The following is a 14,441-nucleotide window of genomic DNA, read 5'->3' on the forward strand; positions in this document are numbered from 1 at the left end:
CTGCACACCCCCAAAGAAGTGAATTACCTTGCAATGAGATTTCTGTCTCATTTGTGAGTATTATAGAATGGTAAGAATAAAGGAAATAAAGGTAACGTAAGAAGTTACATATAGAATATAAGTAACTATGTATATAAACTAGTTTCAAATAAAGAGTGAAAAAAGAAATGTAATTCACAACATTCAGTTGTTTTGGTTGGGAGTGTATTAAAAAATTTTTAATGCACTTCCAATTTGGATTTTGGTGTGTGTGTGGGGGGGGGGGGATTATATACAAATAATAATAATCAAAGCTGAATGGTGTAAACATGGTCACAGCCATAAACACTTATGCAGTCCCAGTACTAATGTACTCTTTCAGGATCACAGACTAGACTAACAACAAGCTGAAGGAGATTATGAGATCGACCAGGATAATGATGACCAAGAGGTGCCAACACCACCCAATGTCAGCCAACAGACCGACCATAGCCCATAAAGAAGGAGGGAAGGGATTGACTGACCTCACTGAACAAGAGAAGAAGGCAGCAGTTAAGAACCTGTGGGATTACTTCCAGGAAAACACAGCACCAATCTACCAGCCTTAAAAAAGACAGACAAATGGCACACAACACTCAACCTCAACAAGGGGACCACACTCGCACAAACAGAAGAAACAAAGAAAGATAGGCAAAGAAGACATTCCATGGCACACACTACAGTGACCTCCATCAAGACTACATAGCCAAGATGGCTTCCAACTCTTGGCTCACAAACAGATGGCTTTTCCCCAAGGCCAAAGGATTCACGCTTATCATCCAAGATCAGGTAATCCACACCAGGAAATACATTACCAAAGATCACACAGTAACAGGTGACACATCGTCAATGCCAGCTATCCTGAAACAATGCAGCATATCGCTGCAGGATGCAGTGTGATGACCAAGATGGAGTACACTCTAAGACACAACCAGGTGGACAGGATAATACATTAGAAGCTAGCACAAAAATACCAGCTGATCAAAGAAAGTTTGTTGTATTATAAGTACGAGCCCAGACCATATAGAGATACTGAGACCGTGCTTTCATCATAACGGACAACAGACGACAGCCATAACCCTCTTTGACAAGATGGAAACGGCTATCTATCTGATCGACATAGCAGGGCCCAACACAAGCAATCTCCAGAAAGCATACAAGGAAAAGATCAGGAAATACAGTAAAATGTCTGTTATCCGGGGCTCAGTTATCTGTAGGGTCGGATTAACTGTGGTCCTCTATATGTATGTAGTTTTATTTTTAACAAACATTTAAAGAGTATTATTTATCTGTGCGAGTGGATTTGTAAAGTGCATACAGGAAATTACTGTCATGTCTCTTGTTTTTCCACCTGGTAAATCACGTCAGATGTTTTTACACCTGGAGATGCAAAGTCGAGTGTCTTGAAACACCTGCTGCATTTCAAACATCAAATAACATACAAAATGTAACCTATTTGCCTTTTTGTACTAAACACTGTGAAATCTTTTTCCTGTGTTTGCTGTGTGTTGTATGTAATATTTATCACATATTTAAACCCCTAAAACTGTCAGGTAAACGAAAATGAGTTGTTTTAACAGTGAAAAAGAAACGAAATTATTAAAAGACATGAAAAGTGTGAAAGTTTTTCAAAAAAGTGTTGTGGTTAAAGCGTTGCTTTTGGAATACTGGTATTAATACCAGTATCCCGGTTTCATAAATTAAAAATACCGAAACACCAGTATTAAGATTTTGACTGGTATTGTAAGCCATAGTCACAGGAGACAAGACAAATTAGACCAGTTTTTTTTTTTTTTTTTTTAATGTGAACACCAAACACGAGAGGTATTAGAACCTATAGTACTTAGTACCGTGCTTGAGTTGGAGGTTGAGAAGACAAAAGAAGATATTCGTTGATATTGGACTTGAACTTCTGTAGATTGTAATTTTCAGGAAATACGTATGAAGGAAGGTAGTTCCAGAAAACGGCAATTGAATGAATAAATGAGGAAGATGAAAAGTTGGTTCTGTGGGTTTGAAGTTGGACAGTAAATGGATGTTGGCTGGTGGCGGCACGTGTTCGGACTGTTTTGAAAGAGAGAGTGGGAATTATAGAAGCCAATTCAGAAGAACAGTGCCCATGGAAGTATCTGTAGAAGAGGCATGCAGCAGAAACAGTGCGTCTATGAGAAAGGGAGTGGAGAGACTCTGTTAGAGATGAATCATTAATTAACCTAACTGCCCTCTTCTGAATGGAATCTAGAAGCCTGAGAGAGGTTTTGGGGGGCACCACCCCAGATGTGGGAACAATATTCCATGGCAGGGCGGATTTGCGATTTATACAGAGCGAGCAGCTGTTTGGAAGAAAAGTAACGCCGAGAGAGAAAGAGAAAACCAAGTTTTTTAGATGCAGAGGAAGCAATATTTGTAATGTGCTTGTGCCAAGAGAGAGAGATTAGAAGTCAGGGTAATCCCCAATAGAGATATATCATTTTGCCTAGAAATCGGAGTGTCACTAAAGATAACCATAGGAGCAGAAGAATCCTTTTTGCGAGATATAAGACAAGACTGAGTTTTAGAAGGGTTGAAATCAACTAAGTTGTCTTTGCCCCACTGGAGAATTACCTGAAGATCGGCATTTAAGGAATTGGTAGCAGATTTTCGAGAACTTGAAGCTGATTGAGGAGGACAAGGTTTCTCAAAATGGAAAGTTGAATGCAATGTGCTATCATCGGCAAAACTATGGATAGGATTTCCAGTCAATGGAAGAAAGTCATTGATATACAAGAGGAAAAGAGTGGGGGAGAGAACTGAACCTTGGGGAACATCGGCATTAGTGGAGAAGTTAGAAGACAGAGAGCCATCTACTATCACCCTCTGTGAGCGATCAGAGAGAAAACTGGATAACCAATTACTAAAAACAGTTGGCAAACCATAAGGTGGAAGCTTGTTTAGAAGACCTTTATGCCAAACACGATCAAAGGCCTTTGATATGTCAAGAGCAACTAGTTGTGTTTCACTGAACCTTTCCATTGAATTAGTCCATAAATGAGTAACATAAGCCAGAATATCACCAGTGGATCGACACTGACGGAATCCATACTGGCGATCGTTGATCAGATGGAAGGTTTCTAGGTAGTTTAAGAGTTGGCGGTTAATTGATTTCTCCATTACTTTAGAAAGAGTAGAAGTAATTGCAATGGGACGATAATTGGATGGGAGGGATTTGTCACCCTTTTTAGGAACTGGCTGGATATGGGCAAATTTCCAAGCAGAAGGAAAAACACCTTTGGAATAAGAAAGTGAAAAAAGGCGGCAAAGAATAGGAGTAAGTTCAGGAGCACAGGTTTTGAGAACAACTGGAGAAATACCATCAGGACCTGGAGCTTTCTTAGCATCAAGATTCATCAAAATCCTTCTGATATCCTTTTGACGGAAGACCACAGGAGGCATTGAATGGAGCGTGTTAGGAATGGTGGGAGGTGTTTTACCAAGATCATTAATACAAGAGCTGAAAGAAAAATGGGATGCTAGCAGGTCAGCTTTATCCTTGGCTGAAGTGACAACAGAACCATCTGGTTTGGACAGAGGTGGGAGCAGAGATGGGCACAAGTTGCGCCAATAACTTTGGCAAGAGACCAGAATGCTCGGCCACCATTAGGGCAAGAAGCAAGTTTTCTACTCTTAGCCTGTTCAAACTCTAGTTTGGACTGATTAATAACTGCTTTACAATTGTTGCGAGCTTTGGTGTAGGCAGAAAATGAAACTGAAGAATTAGAAACAAGCCAATTACGATATGCAACATTCTTCTCTTGGACAGCCTTAGCACATTCATAGGAAAACCAAGGTTTAGATAAAGAAAGAGATTTTAAAGTGGAGTGTGGGATAAAGGATTCCATTCCTGCAAGAATAATTTCACTGACACGATCTGAGCAAACATTGACCTCAGAAATTTTGAAACAGTAATCCGACCAAGGAAAAGAAGAAAAGAAGTCTTGCAGGTCATCCCATTTTGCATTCTTGTAATGCCAAACAACATGAGGTTTGGAACAGCCATGAGATAAAGGTTCCATTGGAGAAGAGACAATCACCAAGTTGTGATCTGAAGTGCCTAAAGGACCTCTCACTTCAACCGCGTACTTAGATTGATTTTGATTTGATTTGATTTGGTAGTTGTTGGCGCATCGGCTTCTGTGGCCATATTGCACCTCCCAAGGTTTTTGCAGTACTTTGATCCAAGCCCGAGGCGGGAATCGAACCCGCGACCTTTGGGTTGCCGGGCAGGTACTTTACCCACTCGGCTAGCCCGGTCGGCTCGCGTACTTAGAAGAGTTGTTTGTGAGAAAAAGATCAAGCGTATTGGCTGTATGATTACGATTGTCTGGTATTCTTGTAGGTAAATGAACAATCTGTGCTAGGTCATTAGTAATTGCAAAAGCCTCAGCATCTCGACCTGCTGGCTCGGTGTGACTAGAAAACGGAAGCCAGCTGGAGTTGTGAACGTTAAAATCACCAAGGAAAATTACCTCACTGTTAGGAAAGTTGGACTGGAGAAAGTCAAGTTGCAAAGAGAGGAAGTCAAAGAGCTCCAAGTGATTAGTGGAGTTGGGAGAACGGTAGAGACAACAGATGAATTTGTCACAATGAGGTAGAGAGATTTTAAGCCAGAGAAGATCAAAGAGAGGAGATTCCAAATTGCCAAGTCTCTGACAGGGAATATCAGAACGGACATAAGCACAAGTACCACCTTTGAGACGAAAGGAATCATACAGCAAATAATTTGGACATCTGAGATGAGCAGTAGTTGAATCAACTGATAACTGAGATTCAGTCAGAAAAAGTACATGGGGTTTGGAAGACTGCAAGTGGAAATGGACATCGTTGAGATTGGAATTGAGACCACGTATATTTGTGAAATGAATTAGGAAGTCCTTGGGAGGTTTAGATCTTTTCGCAGATAAGCTTGCTCTATTATTTTGACAATTCATGGTGTATTCAATAGTAAGAAAAGGTGGGTGGGACATGCTGTATGAAGTAATGAAATTTTTGGATATGGCGTACATGTGGTAAGAATATATCCAGATCCTTGACAATGCTCCCCACATACACACTACTCGGACTCCCTCCAGTCACTATCTGGCAGAGTAGAGGTAGAAGATTATACACTAGCTGATCCGAAAGCCTCCTACAGAGTTACCAATAGGTTTGGTCCTGTGTACTATCTAGCGGCCGGCCTGCAAACACCGTTTTAGAGCTGTACCCTCGAAATGTAAGGAATATTTGATCTCGCCACGACATTCATCATAACCTCAAAAATCATCAATCATACTGCATGATGGAAGAGATAGGGAAGGGTTGACGGGAACTTAGCTCTAGAGACTAAACATGGGTTCCACCACTTCAAGCCTCCAATAAGCAAAGTGGTGGTATTTCACCGGTTGATGAGAGTCATCTACCACCTAGTACTGCCTGGTGACATAGAGGGGCGGCGTTCCTCCATGTGGTGTGGGCGCCACACCTCGACCCCTGCTTACGTTGGTTCACACCTGGGTGGTCACCCACCATGTACTTGTGCATGGAGGTTATACCCAGGATTACTAACAGTCCCACCATCGTGAAGGTGCAAGCAGAGGATTTGGCTGTCATAGACCGTCCGGACTTCGCCGGACCATCCGGACAGTTATAGATGACATTATTTCAAAACATTCAGAGACAAGTATTGAAAGATGTTGGTGTTTATAGAGGAGCTGAATGTGGATCTGACCATTTTCTTGTTAAAACAACACTGTGGTGGAAATGGATTAAGAAAATAAGAGTATTTTCTTTATCCTGGCAAATCACCTGGACCTGGAGGAGTTTATGTGGAACTTCTGAAATATGGAAGAAGGGGAGTGGCTGTTTTGATACGAAAACTGTTAAATGGTATACTGAGAGGAGAAGAAATACCAAAAGAAATGACAACAGGATATATTACATCAATTTATAAGAAGGGCGATCAGAAAAGCTGTTCAAATTACAGAGGAATATGCATCCTGAACTCGCTGTTAAAAATTCTTGGAAAATGGATCAGGAATCAATTAGAAGCCCATGTCAGAAGAACAAAGTGGTTTTTCAGCCAGGAGGTCATGCAGAGACCATATCTCAACAGTACGACAGATCCTTGAAAAATGCCAATCGAAAGGAAAAGAAATCTTTATAATTTTCAATTGATCTTGAAAAGGCATATGACAGTGTTCCAAGAAAACTCTTATGGGAAGCACTGAAAGAGGCAAATATTGATGGACAATTGACTAACATTATTAAGACAATTTACAGGAATAATAGATGCAGAATTATAGTGGGATCAGCTTTGTCACCTGAATTCCACACTTCAAAAGGTTTATTACAAGGACTGTCACCAACAAAATTTATAGTGACATCTGCCTAAGATCCTGGTCAAAAAAATGCAATAAAATGGGATTGCCGATCAATAAGAACATCTATATTCACAATTTACATTTTGCAGACGATCAGGTGGTGATAGGACAAGACTTAGAAGATGCAGACTATGCACGTCATCAATTGTTTGAGGAATATAAACAATGGGGTCTAAAAATCAATTTGACAAGACTGAAATGTTGTCTTCAGGATCAGGACATATTCTAAATATTGCAAGTTTTAAAATCAAGCAAGCTGATAAATTGAAATATTTGGGATCAATCGTACAAAGTGATGGATCATCCCAAATACAGTTCAATAAGAGAATTTCAGACAGCAGAAAGGCTATCAGCATGTTAAATTCTGTTCTATGGAGCAGAAATATCCTAAATAAAACAAAGAAACTTATATTTCAAATGATTGTACAAAGTCTTTTATTGTATGGAGCAGAAACCTGGACGTTGAATAGGCGAGGGGAAAACAAATTGCTCTCCACGGAAATGGAATTTTGGAGAAAATCCATTTCTATGGATCCATTTCTCTTGCTGAGCATCTCCAAAAATGGATTTTTGGAGATGCTCAGCAAGACAGCCCAAGGCTTAACTGACCGAGACACCTTGAACCGCACTATGACAGGAAAAAATTCCTACCAAAAATTAACTTGTAGGCTGAGGAAACCCATTGTAAAATGGAAACACTCCTCTTGAAGAAGAAGATATTATTAAATTTTTATGGTAATAGGAAGTTGAAAATATCATTTACCACTTTAATGAATTAGTTTATAACTCCTAACTCTGTGGAGTATGCCTGTGTCTTGAGAAGCTCAGTACACATTTGTGGATATCACCAATCATCAAGTCTGCCTGCACAATCTAAACATATTTAAGTTCCAAAGAAATAAATCCTAAAGGCACTTCATATTTCCTTAAAATATTACTCCTGTTGAAATTGATATATATATTTTGAAATAAATAAATTCTTTCTGATTAATGGATTAATATTTTTAAATATCAACCTAAATTCAACAATAACAATCACTGGAACCAGTTTTAACTGGTTCCAAAGATTCTTCTATTTCATTCACAATAAAGAATATGTAACACAGAATAGCATCTTACCTGAACAAACATTCCATAAACAAGTGCAAAGTGCTAAGTTCATTTTTCTTATCACAGCTGGACTTTGTACAATCAGATTGGACATGAGCATTAACAATATTTGGTGGACCACCAGAACTTACTGATCTCGCATCGTTCAATTCTGTTTCTTTATAAATATTAAGGATATCAAGAGATAACAGAAGATCTAACAACTGCAACACAACTTCTGAAACGCGTAAGGAGCATGCATTGTCTCGGAGAGTAACAGCATGAACAGCCTACAAAAAATTAATATCATGAATAAATCTGTATTTATTCAGATTTAAGTTCCATCTGTATTTATTCATGATATATTTATTCTACTGTAAACATATAAACAGAAATTTTATCTTCAAAGAATAAGAATTTATTAACTTTTGAAAAGTTAATAAATATAAACTAATCAATAATTACATACATCGATGAGATCAAGGTTTCTCAACTTTTTAAATAAGTGTGCCACTTTCTCCTTCTATGTACCTTCTGTATGTTTTTTTTTTATATAACCGAATTAATTATAATTATATAATACATACAATAAAAAACATAGATAAAAAATAACCAGTAATATATGCTTATGTTGTTGTTGTTGTGTTTAACGACACATAGGCTACTTGGGCCATATTGTGTCTTCCTAATGGTGAATATGAAATAACTATATTTTATTATATATCCCTATCCGGTTTAGGAAAATATATGCTTATTAGATACCACTAAATATAATAAGTTGATGCAGTGTCTAATTGATTATCTGTGTCTGCGAAGGGGAAGGGATGAAATAACCAGTCTCTACAGCTCATGGAAGTCTAAGTTCAATAACAAAAAGAAATATGCAAAGTCTGTTACATTACATTTCATTTCCTTCATTTTGTCTTTCTCTGCATTTTGCAAGTTCCTATAAACAAGATCCCGAATAATCAGAATTGATGGAAAAATCTAGTTCTCTGCCAAACTTTTAAAGCTCACTTCTGAGTAGAGCAAACCTTCCATTCCGACACCCACTAAAGTTGGAAAAAAAACATTTTCTAATACACCATTATGAAATTGGAAAATAACCTTTCTAAAAACCTTTGAAAGCTCAATCAGATCACCTCACAGATGCTGCAACTTGCAGAACTTAAGCTTCTCTTGGTAATAGCACCCCCTTTTTCTTTTCACTAATCTTGCTGCCCTTCTCTGTACTTGTTCTAGAAACACTACATCCTTCCTAAAATAAGATCTCCAGACTTCTACACAGTACTCAAGCTGTGGCCAGACCATTGCATTATACACAGGGATAATCACCTCCTTGTCTCTGCTAGCAAAATTCCTATATCTCATTGACAAAACTTAATGAAATCCTCTGACAGCCCATCTGCAGGGCTCAGAGAACTTCATTCTGACTGCACAATTACTCCCAGGTCTTTTTGATTCTCCACCTCACTGAGTGTAGTAGTACAGAGTCGGTACATTTCTCTTCAGTTACTGCTACCCACATGCAGTACTTTGCATTTGTCAATGTTAGATTTCAGTTGCCACTTCTCAGCACATCTGTCTAACTTTTCTAGATCCTGTTAGAGTAGCATACTGTCTTTACTGACATTAACAACCCAGGCAACCTTTTTATCATCTGCAAACTTGGACATTAAAACCTGGAACAGACTTCCATCTGTTGTTGTGGAAGTTGATAGCTTAAATAAATTTAAGATTGAATGAGACAAACATTTGGAGTGACGGATGAGTAAAATGGGAAGTTTTCTTTTTTTTTTGGCTGATGCTGTATAAGTTTGCTTTCTTGCATCATATACTTCAACCAATGTTTATGAATTAAGCCCGATATACCTTCATCGATATCATTGATTAATACACAAAACAACAATGTGCCCAGCACCGAACACTAGGATACTCTACTAATAACATTAGTCCAAGTAGAGCAGTGCCCATTTATTACCACCCTCTGCAGTCTCCCACTCAATCATTCCTTTATCCATTGCAACAACTTGCCCTTAATGCCATATCGCTTGAATTAGTACAGCACTATTCCATGTGCAACAGTATCAAAAGCTTTCCTGAAATTCAAGTATATGATATCAAAATTATTTTTTGCATCCACTTCCTTTGTGGTCACATCTTAGTATCCAATCGAACTGGACAGACAAGATTTCTCCTTAACAAACCCATGCTGTGTCTGAACTATTACTGCCATCTTATCTAGGTGATCCTGCATCACTTCTTTAACCAGTGACTCCATTATTTTCCCCGGAACAGAAGTTAAACTAACGGGTCAATAATTATTTGTGCCACCCTTTGTGAATTGGGTATACATTTGCACATCTCCAGTACATGGGGACGTCCCCTGAATCTAAAGATGCTCTCATAATTATCGCTAAGGGTTTGCTTACTTCCCTCGCTGCCTCTTTCAATAAAACTGGATAGATTCCATCTGCACTAGGTGTCTTTTTTTATGTTTAACTTCAACAATTTCTCCTCCACTTTGCCCTCTGTTATTACAAAATCACTAAGCTCCCTGTTAGAGTTTAGTAAACTTCTGTCCTCCATTTCCTTACAGAATTCCTCATGTCTGAATACAGATGCAAAAGAGAGAGAGAGTCAGAAGTAGAAGGGAATTACCAAGAAAGAGAAGATTGATGATATCCAGCTCAGAACCCAGCTTATGTGCCAAGTCCATACTCATCAGATGTGAGCCACTGGGGTTAGCATTAGTAGATGCATATGATGCAAGTAAGCAACCTTATAAAGCATCAGCCAAAAAAAACAACAACCTTCCCATTTCACCCATTTGTTCACTTCAAATTTTTGTCTATTTCTGCCTTGAACTTGTTTAAATTGTTTACCTCCACTACAACAGATGGAGGTTTGTTCCAACTATCAAACACTCCCTGACTAAAAGCAAATTTCTGCACATCTATTCTACAATTGTCTTTCCACAATTTAATTACTCCCCTCAGGTGAGTAATCTGAGCAACAGAAAGAATCTCATCAGCATTGTCTTGCTCAAACCATTCACGGCCTTGTACTCCTCAATTAGATCACCTTGCAGCTGCCTAGTCTCCAGACTCTGCAATTTGCAGAACTTAAGTCTTTCTTGCTAAAGGAAACCCTTTATTCCACTCACCAATCTCATTGCCCTTATCATTCCAACAGCTCAACATCCTTCCTAAAATGAGGCCTCCAGACCTGTATGCAGTACTCAAGATGTGGCCTGAATATGCCTTATACAAGGGGACAATCACGTTTATCGCTACTAGCAAAATTTCTGTATATCAGGGGGTACTGGGGTTGCTGCTATCCATATGCAGTACATTACATTTGTCAATGTTAAATTTCAGTTGCCATCTCTCAGTCCATCTGCTCAACTTTTCTAGATCCTCTTGCAGTAGTGTACTGTCATTATTCTCATTAACAATCCTCCCAACCTTCATGTCATCTGAAATCTTGGACATTAAATGTGATATACTTTCATCGATATCATTGAAATATACAGAAAACAACACTGGCCAAAACACCGAACCCTAGGGAAACTCCACTAATAACTGTATTAGTGGAGTTTCTCCACTAATACTGTTATTAGTGAATTAACTCTACTAATAAAAGTACCTCCGTAGCCGAGTGGGCAGGAGCGGGAGTGCAGTAACACACGCTCTTCGAGTAGACCGGGCGGGGTTCAAGCCCCTGACTGCTGAATACGGTCGATCTACCAACCCGCACTGGACCAGCGTGGTAGATTATGGTCCATTTCCCTCAACATGAATTGTTGAGGAGGCTTCCATCCTGCAGTGGGTTGATAATGGCTGCACTTTACTTTTTTTTTTTAATAACAGTAGTTCAGAAGAGCAGTGTCCATTGATTACCACTCTGTGTCATCTCCCACTCAACATTTCCTTGCATCCATTGTAGCAACTTGCCCTTAATGCTTACTGCTCCAATTTTTACAGTAGTCATCCATGTGCAACAGTATTAAAAGCTTTCCTCCTCCACTTTGCTCTCAGTTATTAAAAAATCATTTAGCTTCCTGCCAGAATTTGATAAGCTTATGGCCTCCACTTCCCTAAAGACTTCCTCATGTGTGAATATAGATGCAAAATACTCATTCGGTTTGTCAGCTATCTCAGCAGGTTCATTAACGATTGAACCATCGATATCAAGTGTACCCATCTGATTCATCCCCCTCCTTCTGGAGTTTACAAAGTAAAGAAGACTTTGCGGTTTTTCTTTGAATCCTTTGCCAAAGATTTCTTATAATTTGCCTTTGCTTGCCTAACCTCCTTTGTGACTTGATTACAGACTACCTTATATCTATCATAGTCTCTGTTTCACCTGATAATTTATATGTGTCCCATGCATTTTACTTCTCTGCAACAAATCTCATTAGTTCATCTGCCATCCATTTAGGCCTCAACCTTGAACAGTATTTCTTAGTTGGGACAAAAAGACCAGTATCTTCCAAGATTACTTCCTTGAGAGCTTCTCATTTAGAATTTGTGGTTGGTAACACATCAGTTAATCCCATTGTATAGAGATCACTGTTTGAGATCACTGCAGTCACCTTTACAAAAGCAAAAACCCTTCCCTTTACCCCTCATGTTAGTTACATCTTTGAGTAAATCCCACATCAGCACAATGTGATCCCTACCACCCAGAGGTTCCTTTATCTGCAGATTCTTAATAAATGAAGAATCACTACTGATAATTAGATCAAGAGTATTATTCCCTCTTCTCGAACATGCTGCTGTCGATATCCAAAAAAGCTTTGCTAGTGTGTGAGTCACCAATCTATAAGTTCCAATCAATATGTGGGAAGTTAAAATCCTCCATTATAATACAATCTGATTTTCTTGCCCACTCTATTTCCCCATGCAGTTGTTCATTGTACTCATCAGTGTCATTAGGCCTTTAACACATCCCTACTCTCAATTTTTCTCGGTGTAGTAGCAATGTGACAGATCTATTGCTTGATTACATGGAAGACTGCTATACAAATTGGAGCGGTATGGCATTAAGGGCAAGTTACCACAATGAATAAAGGGATGGTTGAGTGGGAGACCGCAGAGAGTGGTAATAAAAGGACACTGCTTTACATGGAATAACGTTATTAGCAGAGCCCCCCCTGGGTTCGGTGCTGAGTCCATTGTTGTTTTGTGTATTTATCGATAATATCGATGAAGGTATATCAGGCTTAATGTCCAAGTCTGCAGATTATGCAAAGGTTGGCAGGGTTGTGATAGTAAAGACAGTATGCTATTGCAATAGGATCTACAAAAGTTAGGTGGATGGGCTGAGAAGTGGAAACTGAAGTTTAACATTGACAAATGCAAAGTACTCCATATGGATAGCAGTAACCCAAGAGAAACGTACCAACTCTGTGGTATTGCACTCAGGGAGGTGGAGATTGAAAAAGACCGGGGGTAATTGTGCAGTCAGATATCAAGTTCTCCGAGCAGTGCAGATGGGCTGCCAGAGCAGATCATGGAGTTTTGTCAATTATATAGGAATTTTGTTGGCAGAGACAATAAGGTGATTATCCCTTTGTATAATTCAATGGTCGGCCACATCTTGAGTACTGTATACAGGTCTGGAGGCCTCATTTTAGGAAGGATGTAGAGTTGCTAGAACGAGTATAGAGAAGGGCAACAAGGTTGGCGAGAGGAACAAAGGGGGATGTGCTTACGAAGAAAGGCTTAAGTTCTGCAAGTTGCAGCATCTAGAGACTAGGCACTACGAGGTGATCTGATCGAGGTGTATAAGGCCTTGAATGGTTTGAGCAGGCTCAATGCTGATAGGATACTTCCACTTGTTCAGATTAAGAACCTGAGGGGGGGCATAGATTCAAATTGTGGAAAGACAGTTGTAGAATAGATGTGCGGAGGTTTGACTTTAGCCAGCGGGTAGTTGATTGCTGGAACAGACTGCCATCTGTTATTGTGGAAGTTGATAGCTTAAATAAATTTAAGGCTGAACTAGACAAACATTTGGAGTGACCGGATGGGTGAAACAGGAAGGGTTTTTTTTTTGGCTGAAGCTGTATAAGCTTGCCTTCTTGCAGCACATGCCTTAATTAATGCTAATTACATTAGCCACCATGAGCTGGGGTAGTGCATTTTTTGCTGTAATGGCACAAACAGATTATGTAAGCAATAACATCACAGAATGATGACTGCCTTTGAAGATAAGATACTAAGCTTAGATCTATGTACTACATTTCATCAACATCTTTGCTTCCAGCATGAATTTAGTGATTTCATACCTATTGCTAACATATGGATGACAGCTATGTTCGTGTTATCCAAATCCCATGGGTGTCTGGATAATTTTAAATATATAGAGAATTTCTCTATTTCTAAAATATTAATTCCAGTAATAAATAGTAATGTAAGATGCTAGTACCAGCAAATGATGTATGAAAGCAAGATAATATAGCATCAGCCAAAAAAAAACACACGCACACACTTCCCCCATCCTTGCTCTCCAAATATTTGTCTATTTCTTCCTTGAATTTATTCAAACCATCCACTTCCACAACAAAATATATGGAAACCTATTCTAACAATGAACCACTCCCTGGCTGAAAACAAACTTCTACACATCTATCCTGCAACCATTCTTCATCAATTTAAAGTAATGCCCTCTCATGTATATAGTCTCAGCAAGAGAAAGAATGCCATTCACATTCAGCTTACTCAATCCAATAATAGACTTAAATACCTCAATCAGTTCACCCTACAGGAGCCTAGTCTCCAAATGCTGCAATTTGCAGAATGAAGTCTTTCTTAATAAGAGCAACCCTTTGTTCCCCCTCACCAATCTGGTTACCCTTCTCTTCACCAATTATAGCACATCTACACCCTTCCTAAAGTGAGACCTTTATACCTGTATACAATACTCAAGATG

General features: G+C 39.0%; 1 protein-coding gene across 1 annotated transcript in view; it reads right to left on the minus strand.

Moving 5' to 3' along the window:
* The window catches only part of unc80 (unc80, NALCN channel complex subunit), a 1,843,891-nt gene that overhangs the window by 1,469,670 nt on the left and 359,780 nt on the right, over nucleotides 1-14,441 (minus strand). The window contains exon 13 of the mRNA XM_090378420.1: nucleotides 7,533-7,792. Coding sequence (XP_090234546.1) covers nucleotides 7,533-7,792 — 260 coding nt within the window. The remainder of the gene's footprint in view (nucleotides 1-7,532; nucleotides 7,793-14,441) is intronic.

This window comes from Mastigoproctus giganteus, chromosome 7 (genome assembly GCF_048544385.1).
Source record: "Mastigoproctus giganteus isolate SK-2022 chromosome 7, ASM4854438v1, whole genome shotgun sequence".
Classification (NCBI taxonomy): domain Eukaryota; kingdom Metazoa; phylum Arthropoda; class Arachnida; order Uropygi; family Thelyphonidae; genus Mastigoproctus; species Mastigoproctus giganteus.